The sequence below is a fragment of the Myotis daubentonii genome, chromosome 9 (assembly GCF_963259705.1).
Source record: "Myotis daubentonii chromosome 9, mMyoDau2.1, whole genome shotgun sequence".
Lineage (NCBI taxonomy): Eukaryota > Metazoa > Chordata > Mammalia > Chiroptera > Vespertilionidae > Myotis > Myotis daubentonii.
In genome coordinates this window covers 19,255,877-19,280,015 of record NC_081848.1, presented here as the reverse complement: position 1 = coordinate 19,280,015, position 24,139 = coordinate 19,255,877, and the positions used below count along the sequence as shown (strand labels likewise).

The following is a 24,139-nucleotide window of genomic DNA, read 5'->3' as shown; positions in this document are numbered from 1 at the left end:
GTCTCTGAAAACCTGTAAACCTACACATCCAAGCCCCAATTAATTAAAGGTATTTTGTAGTCCCATTTCATAAGCCACAGTTCTTTTTAAGTTACTGGTTAATTTGAGAAATAATTATATCAACTCTTTAATAAAGGGTGATCTATTGAGTATTTAGTTTTGTTAATTTTCAGTTGATGTAAAATTGTTTCTTCCTCAATTTAAAATAATAGCTTACAGACATACTATGCTATTTGAATTAGAAAATCATTAGTCACTTCTCAAAAATATTTTTAATTTTTTAAAAATATTTTATTTATTGATTAAATATTTTATTTATTTATTTATTTTATTTATTGATAAAGAGGAGGGGAGGAAGGGAGAGACAGAGGGAGAGAGGGAGGGAGGGAGGGAGAGAGAGAGAGAGAGAGAGAGAGAGAGAGAGAGAGAGAGAAAGAGAAACATGAATTTGTTGTTCCACTTATTGATGTATTCTTGTATGGCTGCTTCTTATATGTGCCCTGACCTGGCATCTAACCCGCAACCTTGGCATATGGGGATGATGCTCTAACCAACTGAGCTACCTGGCCGGGGCTTCAAAAATATTTTCAATTTTATTGTTAGAAGAAGCTGAGGAAGAAATTGAATCGGTGGACAATTCGGGGGCGGGGAGGGGAAGCAGTGAATTAAATGGAAAAAAAATTGAATTATTTTTCAGTTATAACTTATCAACAATTGTGTCCTGTAATTGCATGGAGAGCCACTCTTACTGCAATAATAAGAACATCATAAATAAGCACATAAGAAGGCTAAGACCATAGGAATTTGCTTTTCTAGAGAGGATTTTTCTTTAACTTTTATATGAAAGATCTGTATCTGTCTCCCTGCGTTTGCTCCCCTCTTCCCTGGTTTGCCTTCTTCCCACTCCTTGCGAAAAAGTCTGTTCAATACCCAGGTCAGTGCTGCCACCTTGTGAATTTTTCCTTCATTTCATCTGGCCAAACCCTAACTCCTGTTGGGTGTCTCTGATCCGTAACTCACTGCTTTGGTCTTCCTCGCATCTGCGTGTCTTACCTCCCCGCTCTGGTTAGAAGCTCTTCTGGGGCAGGAGCTACGTGTCTTTGGATTCTCTCTCCATTAATGGTCTCTCCTCGATAGTCAATGCATTTGCATATGCGAGTAGTTAATATGACAGCTGTCCCTGACAAGACTAAAAAATTAAATCACTGTCTACTAAAAAGGAATTAAAAATTAGCTTTCGTGGGTTCTGTTTCACATCCATAATTTTAGTGTGGGCTTTGCCAAAGAAATTGAAAACTAATTAGCTGAGGGTTTAAAATGAAATGACATTTCCCCAGTTTATTATGTTTGATGTCCATGTTTTTTTAAAACACGTTTTCATGCTTTCTTTTTTATCTTTTTATTTTTGCAGCTTTTGTCATTCCTTCAGGGTTTGTTTACTTTTTACCACGAGGGATATGAACTCGCCCAGGAATTTGCACCATATAAACAACAGCTGCAGTTCAACTTGCAGAATGTAAGGCTCTACCTGTTCTCACTGCCTCCTTAGTGAATCGGATGATCATAGCGCAACTAGGTTCAAACCAGGCCAAACCGGGGAGTCTTTCCAAACCTTATCTAATACAGTAAAACCTCATTGATTTAGAAAAGCCACATTATAAATTTATTTTAAAATGTTTTGATTTCTAGCTGCTGGTTGAAAGTACAGCAGGAAAGAGCCAATCTAATATTAGGAAAATATACAAGGAAATATTTATTATAAAATAAATACTGCTGAGATGTAGACGCCTGGACATTTGGAAACTTTTGCCTATACCCAGTGTTCTCATTACTTAACTGGGTGAACTTAGGTATGTTTTATTTTCTGAGAGGGCAGCATTTATTTATGAAAGGAAGGTTGTATTGTGGCATTCTGATGCCCCATCCATGTATGAAGTTACATATAATATATCTGATGTTTATTACTTTCAAATAATAAAATTTGAACATGGTTTGAAATATTCAAAAGCAGCTGTTTTAAAGCTTAAGTAAGAATTATTTACAAACATCTATTTCTGTCAGGCTTTATTCTTGTAAAGGTGCCTAATCAATCCTTTTGATATCTGATTACATAGTTATATAATTACATAGCTGCTGAACACCCCATTAAAAAATTAGCTAATACATTTTCTTATTGTCAAAGCCTGACAAATAATGACCTTCCAGTTGTTCAGGGTTTTGTATAAGTGAGAAGTTATTTCTAAAACCCTGTCTAGTACTCTGTAGCTAAAATAAATCGGGAAGCTCTCACTGAATTTTCGGTAAAAAACTTGGCCTTCACTGTTTATCTGAGTTTTGCCATTGTGAATATGACCAATAAATAGAGCTATTGAGTTGGAGGGTCCCAGGAGCAATATGTAATTGGATTGGACTTATTCTACTTGTGTTTTGAGTTTTAGTTTTTTATTTAACCTAGATTTTCTTGCAGAATTGATTTCATATGCAATTCATTCCATTGTTTTTCAATATGGAATGTATTTGGGCTTTTTCAGTAAATATTAAAAGAGACAATTATTATAGTTAAAATATTTTTATGACTTACCTTCATATTAAGTGTGATTAATTTAAGATTCCTGGGACTTGGCAACAGGTAAGGAATAGGAAAAAAATTGTGATCCTTATGTTGGAAAGAGAAAAGTAGCAAAAGTGGTAATTAAGAAAATTCAGTTATTTTATTACGGGCCATAGCAAAGTCTTAAGTTAGGCAGTGATGACTTTTATGTTTCTGAATGTGTATTGTTGAGATAGTGTGGTTTGATTACAAAACATGTTTTACCTTAAGTAAATTTGCTGTAATGTGAATAAACTATTTCTTGCAAACCTATCCTTTTTTATGAGTTAGTTTATATACTGACCTCATGATAACTATGTTGGGATTTCTGGAAACCAAGCTAAGCAATGTTTCTCCAAAAGTATTTGAAACAAGGGCAATGAACTTTGTTTTCAATAAGTGCTACATATTTAAAAATATGTGAATTTAATTTGTTTTTATTCCCCTCCAAAAAAATATAAGTCCCTGTGTATCTGCTTTTTAACCTTAGGCATTAGTGTTATAAAATTATATTGAGTAAATATTACATAATTTAAAATGCTATAATTGGCCACTGAGTAATAATATTAGAGTGGGAAATGGGAAGAAACATACAACATGCATGGGCGCGAATGTGCGCGTGCGCGCGCGCACACACACACGCGCACACACACACACACATACACACAGATTGAGATTGAGAAACATTCAGAAGTTTTACTAAAGCCATTCAATATCAGCTATAGGACTCAGCATAGCATGTCATGGAGGTGGGTGAGTAGTGCTGAAAGAATTGAGGTTATCTTTTGCATAATTTGCAGTTTTGAAACTTTTGGTTCTGAGTTCCTCAAAACAGGTGGGAAAGAAAGACTGAATCTGTTATTTTTATTTACTCAAGACAAGGAATAATTTTGAAAGTACTCGACAAGAGGTCGAGCGGTTGATGCAAAGGATGAAATCTGCCAACCAAGATTACAGACCACCCAGCCAGTGGACGATGGAAGGCTACCTTTACGTCCAGGAGAAACGTGAGTCACAAAAACACAACCTAATGTCTCTATGGTTAACGTTCTGTTTCCACGAGATGTGACTTGGTTAGTGTTCCATTAAGTAGAGATGGAAATCCCTTACAATTTATGATATTTAGTCAGCTCAGCCACCATCACCACCACAAAAAGGAAGCTTTTTCACATCTCACCACCAGCATCTCTAAGTTTACATTGTTGAACTTGGAACTTATAACCTTGTGCTAATGAGGGGGTAACATGAATTCAGTTTTAAAATTTATTGTGATATCTAATCTCAATTTAAAGTTTGGTGGAAAATTAAAAATCAAAGACTTTTTCAGGATGAATCATCCCGGTGACTGTGATAAGTGTTCCCTTCCAACCGCATCATTTCATTGACTTCTGTGTTTGCTCAGTTTCCAGGAATAAAACTGGCAACTGCGTAATGTCACACTGCACCCTTTGCTTCTTGAGGTTAGGAAATAAGCATCAGACCCAATAGAGCATGATGATAATTGCCTCACACTAAGAAAGTTTATCTCACAAAAATAAATAAAAAGCCACTCAGAATTGTTTAACAAGGATCCTTTCTGAATGATACTTGTCACTAAGTGGGACCAGTCTGGCTAAATTAACTCTCTATTTCAAATCACATATGCCCTACAGCACCATTCTCATATTCTTCATGTTGAAGGAACAATTTTTTTTCCAATCCATCATGGACCAATGTCTTTGTAAAACACAAAAACATGTGCTTGCATTTTGCAATTTCCAATTGCTGTAAAAAAAGAGAAATGAAATGCTTATTTATGCTTTCTGTATTTTTCACATTTATTGGGACCCACCAACCACATGAAATGGCACTGCTCTGCAGTCTCCCTGTCAGTACACAAGAGAGTGAGGGAATTGTTTTGGTTAGTAAGATATTAAAGGGTTTGGGATGGGGAAGTTGGAGATATCAGGTCGGCTGTAAGCGTTTCGACACAGAGCAACATGGTCAATAAAATGCAACCCAGTGTGTATTTGACGTGCTCAGGTACTGCTCAGTGGTTGGCTGGTAGTATAAGAAAATAACGATTTGATCTGACAGACGTGGCCGGCATTTATTGCTGTGTAGACTAGATGGTAGAGGGCTGCTGGCTCAGGGGAACTGGGTTCTGGGAGTTTGTCTCATTACTGTCTACTTTCACAAGTCTATTTTCAGATATTGAAATAACTCTAGTGCCCCTCCTGGGAAGGCCCCTAAGGAGTGTGGCATTCGAGGCTCTAACAGGCAGACTCTCCCTCCCTATTTGGCATCCTCCTTTTTTATGTTGACTTCTTGCCCCCAAGACACTTTCTCTCTCGATTCTCTCTGTATCCCCTGCATTATTTGTACAGCTTTAGTGAGGTACAATTGACATATAATAAATCGCACATACTTAAAATGTAGTTTGAAGGGCTTTGCCCTAAGTATGCACCTGTGATACCATCACCGCACTCAACCTTCAGAAGTGCTCTCCAGCCCTGATATAATCCCTCTCTCTTTCCTTTTCCCATTGACCATCCTCCCTCCTTCCCCTTACCTGGGGATTTAAAAAGAAAAATTCATGGATTTATATGCCTTTGGAATTATTTTTACACAAGGGACAAATATTCAAAGCCCCTTTCCACTGGGAATCTTTGAAAGCATTTATAATACAAAAATTCGACCAGTCCATGAAGACATATCAATTGGGCTGTTGCTATCGCAGAGGATAAGTCCTGTGGGGAACAGAAAATGAGATGAAGAAATGGCTTCTGGGCGTTTATTCTGTAGTGGAAGGCATAAGGCAAACTCACGCAGTCAGCAGCCAGTGATCAATAGGAGCTATCAGAGCTGTAAATGGAGTGACAAATGGAGGTGGCCCCAGTGGGGCAGAGGCAGATCATTGCAGTCAGGACACAGAGCTCCCCATTGTCTGGAGATGCGGTTGCTATGTTACCCACCTCTAGGCACACATCACATTGCATTCTAATAGGCTTGAGGATAGCCTGGGCTCCAAAGTCAGACAGAACTGCGCTGGAATGCCGTGCCTGCCCCCTGTTAACTGGGAGGTGCTGGGCGGACAGCTTTCTGAGCTCAGTCTCCTCATTTGTAAAAGGAGGAGATTTATACTTATCTTGTAAGGATGTTGCAGGAATTGGAGATAATGTATGTAAAATGTCCCTATTATCAGCGGTGGTGCATAATACTACCACTATGCATACCAGGAGCTCTTACTGCTCTGTGCAATTTATATTTATCTCATTTATAATTCTTGAAATAACTCTTGAGAGGTAGTATTCCCTAAAAAGAACAACTCCCATCGCATGCCTTATTGATGAAGGAAGTAGTACCATCTGCAGTTGTAATGCTCTGTTTCCTTATATGTAAAATGGCATTATAACGTGTCACTTAAAAAGTTCTTAGGTTAAATTTTGGCACTTAAAAAGGAATTCCATAAATGTTCATTTCCTCCCATTTTGTAAGCATCATCTTGGCAACCTCACATGATTACTGGGTAAGATAATTAAACTTGTTTTATTTTGCTACTTTAGAGCTATAATAAATTTTTATTTTCCAAGACTGTTTTTTAAGGACTTCAGAATTGCTGGTGTAACAACATCTGCCTGGGCCCAGTGCCAGGCAGACCTTAAAGGAAGCAGCGCATGTGTGCAGCAGACCTGAAGATTACAAATGCTTGAGATGCTGCACTGATGGTGGAGGCAGGAAAGGAAAACTAAACCGAGCTCTAAAAGGTCATCAGAGCATCACTGTGGCCATACCCGATGGCTAATACTGCTTCCTACATCGCTGAGTAGTAAGGTCACTGTAAGGATTGCCATCCAGCCACTTCCCGCTAATCAGCTCTAAGCCTTTAAGTGTTTTACACCACACAGAACAGAATTATCAACAAGTATCGTTAAGTATTATAGTGTAAAATGTTCCCCAAACAGAATTGAAGTTAATTGCAAAAACCTTTTGCGATGACGAAGTGTACCGCCAAACTCCATCTTTTTAAAATCTGGAGCAGTTTAAGCATTAACGCCACACGACACCCAGGGCACTGTTATTGCGGAAAAAATAAATTCAAATGGCTCGTGAAACACTTTCCTCAAGAGACACACTTTCACATTCACATTTCTTGCTTCTGGATATATGGTTATGAGACCACCGCAGCAATAATATTGTACATAATTGTTGCTAGAAAGACCCAGGTGTTAAGCAGGATAGAAGCTGCCTAGAAAACAAGCTCCGTCTTCAAGGCCCTCGGCCACTGTGACATTTGGATCCAGGATAATTGGCTTCCCTGTGTGGAAACTGAAGCTCGCCTACCTTGGTCACAGTGCATCCCTCCACCCTGGCCAACCAGCAGGACTGTAAGGGGGGTGCTGTGGGAAGGGGTTGCACAGTATTTATGGGGGGAAAGGGAGCACTATCCATATAAAACTTATACCATAAATAGTGAATGAAACATTTTCATTTTAAGAAGTTATTTAAATTCACTTTTTTCTTTTCAGATTAGTGGTAAGAGGAAATAACTCTAAGGTCAATAAAGTCTTAAAGAAAGATGAGTGATTCTTTCCTTTTCCTTCACTTGTCAAATATTTATTGAGTGACAGCTATGTATCTGGCCCCGTTCTGCGGATTAAGAATGTACCAGTCAGCAGAACATCACGCTTTCCTGCTCCTAGAGAATTAGAGTCTAAATGGCAGAGACAAGCAATAAGTAGGATGCATCAGTAGAATTTAGTGATAACTTCTAAGAAGAAAGTAAAGCAAGAAATATCAGGTGAGGGTGTTGCTCTGTGAGCTGTCTCAGGAAAGGCAGTACTAGGAAGGAGACATTAGGAGAAGTCCTGAAGGAGGCGACAGTGCAGGCCATGCCGATGTCTGGAGGAAGAGGCGTGCCGGCTGCTTCAGATGCCCGAGTAGAAGTGCATTCGCTGTGTTTAGGGATCCGCAAGGGGCCGGTGTAGCTGGAGCGGAGTGCATGAGGCAAAGGGTAGTAAGATGTGAGGTGAGAGCCCTAGGGAGGGGCCTTGTGGGACGCCACAGGATCTTGGCTGTTTCTCTGGAATGATACGGGTTTGATTAGAACTAGAGGGTTTCGCACAGAGGGGTGACATGACCTTGCTAAATTTTTAGCAGTTTCAGGAAGAGAGGGCAAGAGGGAGACCAGCGATAGTAACTCAGACTGTTACTCCTCATGCTTCCTACTTCTATGGGATGTAAGTACCACTTTTACACATGAGACAACTGAAGTTCAGACCTAAAGGAACTCTCGAGTGTATAGTCAAAGCTTCAAGTTAGGCCACGTGGCTCAGTTCCAAGACACTACCCCATACCACTCTCTCTCCATACTTGCCCTTCTCACGCTCATTCAGTAAAAGTTCCAAACTTGCATGGTCTGGGGAAATGCTCAATTGTTTACTGTAGCATCAAAAACTGAACAGCCCAGCCGGCGTGACTCAGTGGTTGAGCGTCACCTGTGAACCAGGAGGTCGCAGTTCGAGTCCCAGTCAAGGGCACGTGCTGGGTTGTGGGCTCCATCCCCAGTGTGGGGCCTGCAGGAGGCAGCCAACTAATGATTCTTTCTCATCATTGATGTTTCTCTCTCTCTCTCTCTCTCTCTCTCTCTCTCTCTCTCTCTCTCTCTCCCTCCCTCCCTCCCTCTCCCTTCCCCTCTGAAATCAATAAACATATATTTTTTAAAAAGCAAAACTGTACAAATGGGAAAACTAGTCATTTATTAACAGTCTGTGATGTTTGTTTCCTTGCATTAGGACCACTTGGTTTTACATGGATTAAACATTATTGTACGTACGATAAAGGAAGCAAAACATTTACAATGAGTGTTTCAGAAATGAAATCCAGTGGGAAAATGGTGAGTTTTTTGTTTTTATTTTTAAGTGAGGTTATTATTTAAGAAATGGACAACACAAACTGATGAGCAAAAGTAGACCCAGAAACATAGAACATTGAACAGACTGTCAAACCTCAGAGGGAAGGCAGGGGAGGGTGGGTAGGTGGGTAGGAAGAGATCAACCAATGAACTTGTATACATATATATGCATAACCCATGGGTACAGATAATAGGGTGGTGAAGGCCTGGGGAGTGGCCGGGGCGGGCTGGCAGAGGTCAATGGGGGGAAAAGGGGATATATGTAATACTTTCAACAATAAAGATTTTTTTCAAAAGAATACAAAACACATTAGAAGTTTTAAAAACAAGAAAGAAATGGAAGTAAACAAAAAACCCTTGTTTTTCTAATAAACGTGTACACAATTTTTAAAAATTGAAAAGCCAGAAAGGTTTCTCTCACTTTGGTGACCTTGATGAGTTAAAAAGAGTGGCCAGGATTTTCCTTTACCATGGCCATGGCATGCTGATAAGCAGCTGAATTAAAGGCCGGGGCCCTGAGGCGCCCTCTCACAACCTGGTAGTGGTTTGTTACTGTGCTGTTGCTTAGCCCAGGAGGGGCTGCCAGTGGCTGGACCAGGCCCAAATCCTGCATCTTTTCCCAGGTGGCCTCTGGGGAAGCTGCCTTTGCCCCTGGGACCTTCTCATCTTCTGCCCTGTGTGCTGTTTACTGAACTGCTGGCCCAGCAAAGACTCTCAGGAGAAATTGACCAGTGCCCATTCCCCCCAAAAGTAAATTAGCCACTGAATGTCTCACATGGCTAGTGAACAATATGGAACGTGGTGTACCTTTTTAAAGATGGTTTAGTCTGGCCTTATTTTAACAGATTAGAAAATCAAGATGGTAGAAAGTAAGTGACTCACCCAACTAATTTGTGGTACAGATCATGGCAGGTAAATGTTGATCCTTGACACATACTCAAATACATCAGTTGAAACTTATTGTGCTTGGGCATTCATTAGAGTCTAATAATTCAAATGGAGAGACATACAATAAAGGACAACATTCCAGAGAAAAAGAAACTTTAGATGGCCACCATCATGAGAAGGCATTAAATGCTATAATCATGCCTAGTTTCTTCTCTAAAGGGTTCATAAGAAAAGCTATTGTCAGAAAGGCAGTTTATGTGGCAGCCAGTGAGCTAATATCAAATAGACCCCGCCAAAGTTCTGTTAGTAAATCTATGACATTTTCAATAGACAAAAGAATTATTCAGACCGTAGGTAAGCATTCCCCTTAAAATTGGCTGGCATTTCAGGTATAGAAGAAAATTCTTATTTATTGAGCCAATTTTGGATCCTATCCAAAGAGTTTCAGTGTTAGTAGCAGAGTAGCAATTGGTTACCAACAAAGCAATCCCATGATATGTATGATAACAATAGCATCATAGCAATTGTATACCTGAACTTTATTATTTTGATAGCTCTCTCGAGGTTTTTAGCCAGCTATCATTTAATATTATAAGGATCTAATACACAGACACAAACAATACTAATCTCTTAGCAATCTGGGAAATTTTTTTTCAGAGCAACGGTGTTGTATCCTGACAAACATTCTGGATATCTATCTAGTCACATTACTGTGACTGCTATTTCACACCTTTTCTAAATTGAACTCCAAAGGCATGTGTATTAGAGTGCAAGTCACATTATAAATAAACCAGAGACCCAATGCACCAAATTCGTGCAAGGGGCTCAACCCTCGAAGCCCTGGCTTCATCCGGAAGGAGGTCCGGAAGGTCTTTCAGCTGTCCGGTCTAATTAGCATATGACGCTTTTGTTATAGATATGTTGAGGTGGACTAGACAGCCATGTCACAGAATCCTTTGAATGAAACACATATATGCAATGAACCTATTAATGAACAATTTGGAATGTTATACTAGTAATTGGACAGTTGACATTCGGCAGAAAGTCTTGTTTGTAGGACATGGTGTCATTATGGCCTTGGTATATAACCTGTGCTCTAAGCTTACCTTTCAGTGCCGTGCTTTTAGGCGGAAGACTGAATGTTTTCCGCTTCCCCTGGTCATCGTGATAACATGTGTTACCCTTCCTGTTGCAGAACGGCCTTGTCACCAGCTCACCAGAAATGTTTAAATTAAAATCTTGTATCCGACGAAAGACGGATTCAATTGACAAACGATTCTGCTTTGACATAGAAGTAGCTGAAAGGTTTGCGCTTTTCTTTTTACTTTACGTTTAGTTGTTTCTGTGTTTAAATATAAATACAAAGCAGCATGCAAGTGCTTGTCTTCCAATCTCTTTTTAAAAACAGTGTGCATATTTATTTCATTTCTTTACATATTCATTTGACAAATACATATTGCACGATTCTTTAAAGAAAAATAATCAGACACAGAATGCTAGCAAAAAGTAACATAACTCAAAGCAGAATCTGGAAAATCAGTATAAATGACAGACGGCATTCGGGGAAAGTGCATGCCGGGGACTTGGGGGCCCGGTCACAGTGAGGGAGCCCGCCCGACAGCATGGCCCTGGCTCCTGGGTCAGCCTGTTTGTAGGCGTCGGTGGAGCCTGGGGCCTTGCCCCTAAGGAATAATAAGCTGGGACTGTCACAAGCTCCTTCAGCCAGGGAAAGGGAGTGTGCGCCCTGTGCCACGCACCTCCCAGGACTCGCTCAGCCACAGCATGTTGGGAGAGACATCAATGTTGTGCACCCGAGTTGATAAGTTAGTGGGGATATTTAGCTCTGCTGCTTTCTGGTATCAGTACAAGCTGAAGAGAAACAAAATGAAAAGGAGTGTGCTTCTTGATTTATCTATTCCATGGTCACAATTTATGCTATACCTTACGTGTACCATAGCTTCTAACTATCTGGTAGGGCAAGACCCCCATTCTTATGCTTCTTTAACATTGTGTTACCTGTTGTGGCCCTGTGTTGTCAGATGTTATGGATCTTCTTATTAAGTTTATCTTCCTCTTCAAAACACTCCCTTGGGATTTTTGACTGGAGTTAAGTTTTTTAAATAACTGATGGGGAATTGAACTCTTCCTTGAAGATTTACATATTATTTTTTTTAGATTTATTCTTAGGTATTTTCTTTTTATTACAGTTTTGGATAGAATTATTTTCATTAGTGAAACTCTTTTTTCAAAATGGTTGAGATTATTGTCTAGAAAGGCTATTATTTTTATTTATATATGGACTGATAACCAGTGTCGTTGTTGAACTTACTGGTTTTAATAGTTGTGTGGTAGGAATTTCTTGATTTTCTATGTAGACAAACACCAACATGTTAGTGATTTCTCTCTCTCTCTCTCTCTCTCTCTCCCTCTCTCTTTTATTTATTTATTTAAGCCTTTTCTAGTTATATAACTTTGGGGCACATGGTTAAACTATGCCTTAGTGGTCTCATGTAAAATAAAATAATAATTACCCACCTCAAAGGAAACAACACAATGCCTGGCACATACTAAACACCCCGCAAATACTGATCATTGTTATTTTATTCTTGATGTTGTTACACTGATTCAAAGATAAACATACCTCGATATTTATGTTTTTTCTTTTCCAGTCTAATGACTTATTTCCTGTTTACAGAAGAGATGTATGCACTTATCATAGTTTTAATTCATTCCAGGTTTTTAAACATACAATATTTAAGTGAAATTTCCTGTTAACTAGGTTAATTCCCCTCGTTTTTGGATTTCATACCTTTTTCTCTCTTTATCAAATTCCTCCCTCCCTTCGTTCACTCAGTCTCTCTTGACATACATCTTATTTCAGAATGAGTTCTTGGGAGATAATTATTTTTAAATGAAGTAATTTTAATATTGTGATCATGGTGCAGATAAACCCTTTGGTTTTAGGATCTTCTTAATAATTAACTAGTTATGGTCTGAGGCTTTCCACATTGCTATATACTCATTGTAATTATTTTTAGTGACTAGATTGTACCACATTGGGGTCATAATCTCAGTTTTCCTCATCTTGTAGAATGTTTAGGTGGTTTTGAACTTGGGTGAATGTAGTTATCATCCTTTTAAGTCATTTCAGGGAAAATAATTTGGAACTTCCTCTTTCAGACAGCATTGTACTTGGAACACTAAATTATTTTACTACCTGTGATCATTAGAATGAAAAATATCTGTGTGTGGGTGTGGTTGTATACAGTGATTTTTCAGAAAGATATGTGTAGGTCAATTTTTTCCTGTTTTTCCTTATCTTTTCTATTTCTTTTCTCTCTTTTTTATTTCTCTTTTCTCTTTCCTGATTTTTCTTCAAATTTTACTTTTATACCTAAGTAAGAATTTTAAAAATCGCAAATGCGTAAAGACATAGCTGGAATAAATTGAAAATATAAAATATTTGTTTTTATTAGGCATGGGATCATCACATTGCAGGCCTTTTCAGAAGCTAACCGGAAACTCTGGCTCGAAGCCATGGATGGGAAAGAACCAGTAAGAATATAACACATTTTATTTAGGTTTTGTTGTTCTAATAATTACAAAGTATGTCTGGGGAAAAAAAATATATCTGAAATTTTTATATATCTGTAAATATATGAAAATATTAAAATAGCAAGTCTGAGGAGTAGAAACTTACTATTTTCCTGATGTTGTCTCGCTCACTGACACACAGTACCAACTTTGTAATTTGTTTCTCAGGAGGACTTTCAGGACTAACACCCTAAAATTATTTATTAAAAATTACTTCTAGTAATTAATTTGGCTTCACTGATTAAATTATTCTATGCAGTTAATAATTATTGAATGCCCGGTCTTTGTCCGGTCTTCGTAATCAGCATGATAAACAAGATGCAGGGTAAGAACTAATCCTTGCAGTCTTATTTGGTAAAACTGCTTGTGAGTTGACATTTTCTTCTCATCCATATCCTTATTTTTCTAATAGTTATTTTGATGTTGGCATGATAACTTACAGTTACTAGGGCGTTTTATCTAAAAATAAATAAATTATTAATCAGTGTCTGTTTTCTTTATAAAGAACATGGCTTTAGATGGTTAGGGGATGAGCACACAGAGCAACTGTGAGGCCACATTCTGCCCCTTGAGAACTGTCCTATAGGTGGCAGAGAACCTGTGAGCAACCTTGTCAAAGTACCTGTGTCACAGCAGAGCTGCACCAAGTGTGGTCTCCAGAGCGTGAGACCATCCCTCACACAGTTACCTGTGCATGATGAGATGAGCGCAGAACTCATGATTAAGCATCCGGAAAATTTTGTACTAATTTGAAGAGGTCATTTTATATTTGTTGAACTTAACGAGAAATTTTGATTTCATATCTATTCTTTATTATGTTTATGATATTTAAATTTTACTGTAATTTACAAAAATAGCAGTCAGTGGTAGATTGAAAATTAAACAAAGCGATTAGATTTTTCACCACTTAACTGAGAGGCAAGATCTGACCGAGAGCAGATGTAGAAGACAGCGTGGTAGCTCAGCAAATACACGTTAGGATTGTACGTGCTGAAAAGAACACACTAAGCAGGTCATTTGAGTAAGGAGCAAGCAGGTAAAACCCATCATGAGGTACTTTATCAAGAAGGGCTGTTGTGCATTATGTTAGGGAATAGAATGACACTCGTAAATCAGATGGAAGGAGGTAGAACTCTACCCAGGGCAGGACAGCCAGGGATGAAAGGAATGGGAAGCAAGGTTGGTTACAGGATGGGGAGGTGGCGCTGTGGATGCAGCAGTTGTAGGATCTTGAATCAAGACACTCCTCTGTGGAACACTGCACCAGTATCACCCTGGTAATCGTCTGTACTGCGTCACTCACTGCAAGTAACTGATGGACTCCCCTTGTTTTTTAGATTTATACCCTGCCTGCCATTATGAGCAAGAAAGAAGAAAGTAAGTTGTTTTTAATAAGTATTTAAATTTTTATCACACAGTCATTTTTAATCACAAAGCTATTATGTGATATTAAGAGTTAGCTCTAGAAAAACGATATTAACACATCTTTGGATGGTGAATAAAATTCATTTAAAGCAGTTTCTCATGTTAAAACTACTAACAACTGATATTATAGTAACCAAAATTAAGTTTTCTTTCTTTGGTGGCAATTTCAAATTTTATTTAACTCAATTGACTTTCTCTCATAATGTCTAAATTTATTTTTAAAACAGACTTAATAATCTTGGCTTTTAAATTGCTGTTAAAATACAAGTTAGAGTGAAGTAAATATAAAAACTGGGGAAGCGCTCATTTGAAAATCATAAATATTGAGTATATGAAAAAGACTATATTTTAACTGAAGGAAATTCTTCCTAGTAATTAATTTAAAAAATCATCAAAAGAAAATGCATAATTTAAAATAAACTTTAATATTAAAGATTTTAAAAAATACTTTCAGGGTTTATTCTTACATTTCTTTCTCAATTGCTAATCAAGGAAAGTGATCAGTATAGAATCTTGTATTATCCACTTGTATCTAATCACAGAAACATTAACCAATGGATTAAGAGTTTTGTAAGTACTGAATGTTAATTCTAAACAATTACCTAAAAAGTAATTTGTTGTATGATTTGCATTTGAGTAGAGTTTGAAATGTGTTTTCTAACATTGGCCTCATTGTATATCCATTATAAAGACAAATCATCTACTCAGGGATGAATCTTTCTTTGAAAACAAGTGAACTTATATATGGTATTGAATAAGGCTTTTGAATGGAGAAATGGTCAAGTCAGAATATACTTGATACTTAACGTACCTCAGGAACTAGGGTTTCTGTCATAATTAGGAAATTTAAATAAGAAAGTTATCAAATATACTCATGCTGTGATGGAGGGAGAAGGTACTTCTTCACGCCATAAAAATTTTCCCTTCTGGGAAACTGCTTTTCTATACTCTAAGCCACCTGAAACATCACTGTACCATCATCTATAATAATAAAAGGGTAATATGCTAATTAGACCAGATGGCACGACCTTCCGGATGACATTCCGGATGACCTTCTGGTCGAAGCCAGGGCTGCAATGACCAAGGCAGCAGCAAGGGCTGCTGCTGCCAGGGCCAAAGTGGCAGCCAGGGCTGTTGCTGTGGGGGCCGAGGCGGCAGCCGGGGCTGCTGCTGCCTTGGCCCACATAGATCCTTGCATGAATTTTGTGCATTGGGCCTCTAGTCTATATATAAAAGCCTAAGCAACTGGCTGACTGTCCAGTAACTATGACATGCACTGGCCACCAGAGGGCAGCTCCTGTGTTGAGTGTCTGCCCCCTGGTGGTCAGTGCACATCACAGCAACCGGTTGTTCCATTGTTAGGGTCAATTTGCATATTACCCTCTTATTATAAAGGACTAGAGGCCCAGTTCACAGATCATGCACCTGTGGGGTCCCACGGCCTGGCCTGTGGGGATCAGACCAAAACCGGCTTTCCGCATCCCCCGAGGGTTCCCGGATTGCAAGAGGGTGCAGGCCAGGCCGAGGGACCCCACTGATGCATGAATCTGTGCACTGGGCCCCCAGTTTGTAAATATAAGATGGTGTGTCCCGAAGTCCATGTATCTATATCATTTCCTACATTCTGGCTTTCGGTATGATGTATTAGTTTCCCACCCAGTTCTCTGGGCTTAGTGTGATAGAACCCATCTCTCCTTCTTAGTGTACTCAATACAGGCCCTCAATGGGATGTGTGTTCAGCACATAATGGCTGTTATTCTTACTCTTAGTGCCAGCAGACTTTGATTGCCAAGGAGAGATTTTGATTATAAAAAGGAATATTTCAGTTCCCTTAGCTTTATTAATATGTAGGGCTCAAAGTTATAAATCTTAACCTTAGTTGTAAGCTTTATTTTTATTATTTTATCTTAAGCTATATTTTCTCTTTAAGCCTGTTTTTAATCAACATACAGATCTTATTCAAATTATAAATGTACTAACTTTAAAAAATAAGTTATTTTTATTTAATTATTCCATAAATTTAATAGCATTCAAATTTGATCAATCAAGCTTCTTTAGATCAAGCTATAATTATAAAACTAATAAATTTCATTCTCTAAATGCAGGACCTTAATAAGACAAATTTGTGATTCTGGCTAATATAATCTTCCTAAACACCTGGAAACCTCTGTAATCTAGTAAATTGGCTGATAAATGCAGAGATTAATATTCTTTTATGCATTTTAAACATTCTAAATAAATCACACACAAAATTATGTAATGATTTCAAAAATGTTTTACTACATGCCATAAAGCCTACTTATTCAAAATCGCACTTGTTTTTACACATTCTTAGAGATTCAAATGTTCTCACCCAAACAAAATCAACCCCATTCAGTTGAAAAGTCAGGACTATGGTGTGTGCCACCAATTAAAGACACTCAGACACTCTGTAGGTGGCGACTTGGGGATTGCCAGCTTGCACAACAAACAAGGCTTTCTCAGCATCTTTCAATCCAGGCAGCAATGAAGAACCTTTCCCTAAAGTGACCTGCCTCTTTATCCAGATCCTCAGATTTTAATTTCCTTTTTGCATGTAATTGTGAATAATATACTACATCAAGGTCTAAAATTGCCTGGCCGGCGTGGTTCAGTGGTTGAGCATTAACCTATGAACCAGGAGGTCACGGTTTGATTCTTGGTCAGGGCACAGGCTGGGTTGTGGGCTCGATCCCAAGTTTGGAGCCATGCAGGGGGCATGTAAAGAGAAACTCATCCCTCTAGATTCTCTCTCATCAATCATTGATGTTTCTGTCTCTCCCCCTCCCTTCCTCTCTGAAATCAATAAAATATATATGTGTGTGTGTGTGTGCGTGTGTGTGTATACACATTTAAGACCTAAAATTTATTAATGGCACTGTGAATCTCTTGCTCAGACTGCAATTTTACTCCTTTTCTCTTCTATCATGTGTCTTATAGTGGATACTATTTTTCTATTGATGTATCCTAGGATCTCTAGTGATGACTCATAGGACATATCTGAACACTTGGAAGTATTCCAGATTCAGGAACATGGTCCTGTTAAATTAAGAACAGCAGCCTGTTTCCTTCTTAGCAACACATCCAGAATTTTACTTGTTTCAGTTCAAAATTAGGTTCCAGGGATCAGACCTCTTTCTTTCTTTACTTTCTTTCTTTTTTTTTTTTTTTTTGTCCTTACCCAAAGATATTTTTCCATTTATTTTTAGAGAGAGTGGAAAAGAGAGGGAAAGACAGAGAGAACTATTGATGTGAGAGAAACACGTCAATTGGTTGCCTCCTTACACGGCCTGATCAGGGCCGGGGCTGGGGAGGAGCCTGCAACCCCACCTAGGTACATGCCCTTGACCAGAATTAAAGGTGTGACCCTTCAGTCCACAGGCCAATGCTCAGTCCACTGAACCAAACCGGCTAGGACTCAGACCTCTTTCTAAGTCTTGAATAAATCATGTGAGGTCATCTTGTTATGAATTCAGAGCAGCTTATATCTTTATGTTCGCCCTGTTTATTGAGACCTCCATTTCCCCTTTTCACATTTGACCCCTCAGAAATGGCTTTATGTCAGTTTCAGTGTGTAATTTCTCTCACAATTGGTATTTGAAACCAGATTAGCTTTGATTCATTTTCCACCTTGAGAAGTGCTTTTATGTAGCCTTGTCATTCAGTTGGATTCTGTTTATCTGAAAATAATCTTGTTTTTCCTTTGAAAACTCAGTTTGGTATGGAATGTGTGTTTTGAACTGCTGGAGATAATTATGAAGCTTAGAATGGCAAAATAGAAAACTCAGGTAAAAATTTGTTTTTAATGTCAACCATTAAAAGTTGTCATAATGTCTGGGCTGACAACCCCAAAAGCAACAGGTTAAGAACTATTTTGTATCCTAAAATAGGGACATACTGTGAATATACAGAGAGCATATACCATGAAATGGATAATAAAACTAAAATTCTAGAGGGATGAATCTCTCTCTTTACAAGCCTAACATGGAAAGTCTCTCTACTTTGTGGTTACTCTTCACTTACTGTTTTCAGAGTAAAGATGCCATAAATAAAACTAGCGTAATTTAACAGGGAAGGAAAGTTTGACTCATCTTATTGAAAAATGCATGAAGTACAAAACCTAACATTAGTCAGTTATAGGATGTTGAATCCACAAACACTTTCCTGGCTGTGAAATATGTCACCATATCCTTTTCTTGGAATTATAAGACTGAGAATTGATTCATCTTGAGAATAGTAATGCCTGTCATCAATATTAAACAGGTGATACTCAGTTAAGGTGAGAACTGAACAGTTCCTGAAGCCATGCCAGGGGGGATATTTTGTTAAAGGACAGCTTACCATTAGTTCTTCACTATTCTGTATTTGAGCCCATCTTTCAAAGAAACAAATAATCATTGTTGACACACCTTTCTGTCCCAAGGCTTCCATCCTGGGACTAATTATTAGCAGGGACAGAGGCAGTTGTCTTTCTTTGTAGGCTTTCTCTCTCTGGCATTCTCTGTTGGTGCCCTGAGCCATGTTCCCACTCGAACATAAGTTTTGTGTGATAGCGTTTTAGCTGGTCCTTCTACCATAGGTTTGGAGAAGGTGGGAATTGTGAAAGAAAAGATTCGTTCTCATGCAATTCAGTTCAACAGCATTCCATTGTGTACCTACTTTATTCCAGTCATTGTGAATAGGTAGAAGGAAGTCCTTTCAAATGAAGTTTCTGCTCATAAAAGTCATAATAAAAGTGTAATGACAGTCAACTAGCATTCAGTCCTCATGTACAAAACCAAAGGGATTGGGCCAGAAGACACTTGCGAAAGTTCCCAGTAGCTCTGAATTTCTGCCACTATGTGTTTCCGCGACTTCCCGTGAGTACCCAGGAAGTGTGTCCCAGCAATAAACAGAAAGATTAAGCTCATTCTACATGTCCTAGGCGATTGACATCCCGTCACAAATGCTTTTGAGCTTCATGTTGCTGTGTAGATAGTTTACTCTGGAAATTCTCGGATGTCTCTTGGTTATAGCCTCCTCCTTCACCACATCCTCTCCCCGGCCCTTGAGCAAATGCAGTTTTGTTTCTATCACTGAGACCAGGAAGAGGGTCAGATCCAAAGTGCTCCTCCTGAGCAGAGCCAGGAACAGGGAACAGCCTGGGCCAAGGCTGTGGAGAGCTACCTGCTCGCCCTTAAGGGAGAAGAGAAAGGGTTCTTCGCTTATCACAAACACCAGCAAATGCACTCATTTCTCTTTTCTGTTTCTTTCAAGCCCCGTGTAGTATGGTTGTCTGTGATAAGGGGCCCTTTAATCTGAAATGACAGATTAGAAAAGTGAATTAGAAACGAAAGACAAGTGTTGCTTTGTTTTGTCAACCCTGAGAATGTACTGTGAGGCCAAGTAGATTACATCTGTAAGGACATTCTGGGTTTTTAATTCCGGGGAAATGGAAGGTACAAGGACTTTTGCTTTGTTAGTTGTATGGAAGACTATTCTTTTTCCCCCCCCTCATGGTTGTGTGAATTCTGTTGAAATTAATAGCTTTTATGCTGCCAAGCTGCCTATAGAAACTTTGTTTTCAGTAAAAGCATTAGCCCTGAATAGTTTCCAGAGGGGAGGAAACACACACACAATGCTTACACTTAACTTTCGATCGAATAAGTAATGTTTTTTTTAAGTTAGCCTGTCTTCTGCTTCTACCTCTGAAGGCCAAGTATCATCATTGTTATAGGATTTCAGCTCCAGGAATTTGGGGGTAGTTGCATTCTGCATTTTCCTCTGGTCCTCTCTGGGACAGGGAGCTACAAGGCTGGGGCGGTGGCCCTGTGAGGAGGTGATAAAAGTAGCTCCCATTAGCTGAAAAGCTCTAATGCTTCTGGAAGCCTCAGAGAGGGTACTTGAGCAAGCCAGCCACTACCAAGCGATCAATCAGGAAGCATATTTGGCTGTCTGTTCTGGTCAGCATTGAGCCCTGATTCAGCAATCCGTACTCAACCTTCCTCTACTGTTGCAGCTAGAATCCCCTGTCCTCCACTAAACAAGAATTACGGTAAATTATAATAATATTGTCCTCCACTAAATGAGAATTACGGTAAATTGTAACCGTCATGGTGTGAGGTGTGATTTGATTTATTAAGAACACTTTCCATTGGCATTTCATTGGAACACTAAGGAGTTCCTAGTTTTTTTCTTTTTTTGAGCTCTGGAGAGCTGATTTGTGTTGAATTCTCGTTAGCACTGACTTTAAGTCTACTAACCCCTTCGTGGCTGTGGAAGGTTGCTCGTTTTCCTTCCTGCAGTTTGTGTTTGCCCCTGACGTCCCCCTGACTACTCCATGTGACTGGCTTTCTATCAGCCACTGGGAGACAGAGTAGCCTGCTTATGCCGGGTTATCCTCTTCTTGGCCCTCAGCAGAAAGTTCTGGGTGCTTGCGTGAAGGCGCTGGTGAGTAGTAGTTGGCAAGGCAGCCATGAGTGGGCAGTGCCACAGCTGCCCTTTGCTGCCTTGATACACACATTGACAAGGCAGAAGCTGAGGAAAAAATGGATGTAGTATTCCAGTCAAGCAAGGAAGTTGACTGTGGCATTGCCTTTATTTATTTAGTCCTTTTTGTCATAGCAAACTGTGTAAGTTATCCATTATTAAATCAGACTGGCCAGCTTCTGCTGTGGTAACAGATGATCCTCAAATCTCAGAGGCTTACCAAAGTGAGCTTCATTGCTGATCATGATGCGGGTCTGTCCTGGTCAGCCGTGGCTCCAACCTGGTACACAGTGTCCAACATAGGAACCCAAGCTCATGGAGGGGCCTCTCCCAGTATCATTGTTGATTTCGTGCCAGAGGGAAAAAGAACCTGGCAGGCTACATACTGGTTCTCAGGGTCTGCTGGATAATGATGTGTGTCACCCCCATTCATATTTCATGGGCTAGCGCATATCCCAGGGGCAAGCTGACTTTGAGGGAGCTGAATAATGTGATCTTCCTGTAGGAAGGGGCAACATATATGGGTGGACAGTGATTCCAGATGACTTCAGTCTATTCAGTTCCAGTGACGAGGATGTGTTTGTTCATTGTGATTTGTTGAGTGTAATGAGAATGTAGGGACATTTCTTAATATACAACTTATTTTTTCAGTGGCCAGCTAGATTCACGGGCCCGAATGGGTTATGCCTGATCTGTGTTTGTTTAAAGAAACAGCCTTAGCCAGTTTGGCTCAGTGGGTACAGTGTTGGCCTGTGGACTGAAGAGTCCCGGGTTTGATTCTGGTCAAGGACACATGCCCAGGTTGTGGGTTCCATCCCCAGTAGGGGACTTGCAGGAGACAGCAGATCACTGGTTCTCTCTCATCATTGATGGTTTTAGCTCTCTCTCCCTCTCCCTTCCTCTCTGAAATCAATAAAAATATATTTTTAAAAGAGAAACAGATCATTACTCTAGCCCCAAATACTTTAGAATAAGTAATATGTATGCCTCTTTGAAAAATAACACTCCTGGCAGATAATTCTTCAAGCCCCAGTGACTGTGGCTGTGCCCAGAAAATACCTTGTTCATGTATTTTACACATGTAGGTTTTTATATTCTCCCATAGCCAATAATGATGGTTATGGTGATAGCCAATACTTCTGTAGCACTTACTATATTCCAAGTACTGTTCTTTCTATGACCTGTGCAGATGTTACTATATTCCCTCTGTGAATAGCCCTCTGGAGACTTACTGCTATTATCCTTACTGTATAGAAGAGGAAACTGAGGCACAGAGCTATTAAAACTATGCGTAGTAACAACTGATAAGTGGGAGAGTAACCACTGTCCCTTTCATCTGGTTAGAACTAATGACTGACATCTTTCATCATTTCTTCTGTTTTCATTCATATCGCGGTGATGTGTGGACAGGTGCACATGGAGAAGGAAACTAGCATTTAATTAGGTTAGGAGCTCTTCAGTCCTTCGTATGGTTTTATCTTTATCTTACTACAAACATTTAACATGTAATCTTATTTCTCTCAACTTATAAATGAAAGAACTAGAGTCCATAAAAGTTCGTAGGCACAATCCCATTCATGCAGTGAAGTAGAGCTGAGACCCAACCCAGGCTTCCCTGGCTCCGAACAAAGCTGGGTGCCATCTCTATACAGTGGACCCTCCCTATACTCTTTTAGGCAGTAGCAAAGGACATTCAAAATAAACAACAACAAAAATAGTGAAGGGTCTTCTTTAAGAAGAAGGAGAAGGAGAAAAAGATTAAAAATGTGAACAATAAAATGACAGTACATATCCATCAACAATGGAATCTAAAAATCAAAATAAACAAAGAATCTAATGAACAAAATAAACTGATGCATAAATTAGAACCAGGGGCATGGAAACATGGAACAGACTGATGAATCTCAGAGGGAAGAGGGGAGAAGGGGACAGGAAGAGATTCACCAAAGAACGAGTATGCATGTATGCATTACCCATGGACACAGACAATAGGGTGGTGAAGGCCTGGAGCAGGATAGGATCTGGGTGAAGGAGGCAATGTGTGGCGGGGAGGGGGGAAAGAGGGACAGCTGTAATACTCTCAACAATAAAGATTTTTTTAAAAAAACAAAACAAAACAAAAAGCACAGAAAAGAAACAAAATAGAAATGCATGCTTATCTTTGCCAGCATACGATATTCTTCCACATCTCTAAATTGATTGATAGCGTTTTGTTTACTGAAGTGAATAGCACTAAAGACAAGACGCATGGACACATCACGACAGCGGTACCATGGGATGACCTGGCAGGCAGACTCCATGTCTGTAAGATTGTATTCTCCATAATGAGCCTGTCAGATCTGTGTGTTAGCACAGACTGGGGGTATTGCTGCCAAACAGCCCCGTATACCTTCAGGACATTGCTTATTTTTCTCAAAATGGATGCTTAAATTCTGTTTCTATCTATCACAATTATCTCCACTCATTTTGCCACAGGCAAGTTTTATTGAAACTTTTTAAAAATGCTTTTCTCTTAAATTTATTTTATTGAAAAGTTGAACAATGTGACCTCAAGAAGCAAACATTATAAATGTCAGGAACTTGCAGTTTTAATTGGTACAAAAATGCTAGTGCATTGTTTTTTCCTAAAATTGCATTTTGGGGGCTCAGTGTTTATTGTTTAAAATGAAAATTAGTAATTGATTCCTCATTTCTTTATTTGTTTTATAATAGAGGCCCTGTGCACGAAATTCATGCACTGGGGTGGGTGTGTGTGGGGGAGTGCCCCTCAGCCCAGCCTGCACCCTGTCCAATCTGGGACCCCTCAGGATTGTCCGACTGCTCAACATGGATTTAGGTCCCTGTGGGATTGGGCCTAAACTGACAGTCGGACATCCCTCTCACAATCCGGACTGCTGGCTCCCAACCACTCGCCTGCCTGTCTTCCTGATTCCCCCTAACCATTTCTGCCTGCCAGCCTGATCACCCCCTAACCACTCCCCTGCCAGCCTGATCGATACCTAACTGCTCCCCTGCTGGCCCGATTGCCCCCAACTGCCCTCCCCTGCCAGCCGGTCACCCAAACTGCCCTCCCCTGCTGCCCTGGTCACCCCCAACTGCCTTCCCCTGCAGGCCTGGCCACCCCCAATTTCCCTCCCCTGCTGGTCGTGTTGCCCCTAACTGCCATCCCCTGCTGTCCATCTTGTTGTGGCCATCTTTGACCACATGGCGGCAGCCATCTTGTGTGAGGGTGTGACAGTCAATTTGCATATTACCTATTTAAT

General features: G+C 39.6%; 1 protein-coding gene across 7 annotated transcripts in view; it reads left to right on the top strand.

Moving 5' to 3' along the window:
- ARHGAP42 (Rho GTPase activating protein 42) overlaps positions 1-24,139 on the top strand; it is a 260,925-nt gene that overhangs the window by 204,428 nt on the left and 32,358 nt on the right. For all 7 annotated transcript variants that reach the window (XM_059708078.1, XM_059708077.1, XM_059708075.1 and 4 more), the window contains 6 exons: positions 1,412-1,516; positions 3,468-3,597; positions 8,365-8,465; positions 10,567-10,676; positions 12,848-12,926; positions 14,303-14,342. In XM_059708078.1, the coding sequence (XP_059564061.1) occupies positions 1,412-1,516; positions 3,468-3,597; positions 8,365-8,465; positions 10,567-10,676; positions 12,848-12,926; positions 14,303-14,342 (565 nt within the window). The remainder of the gene's footprint in view (positions 1-1,411; positions 1,517-3,467; positions 3,598-8,364; positions 8,466-10,566; positions 10,677-12,847; positions 12,927-14,302; positions 14,343-24,139) is intronic.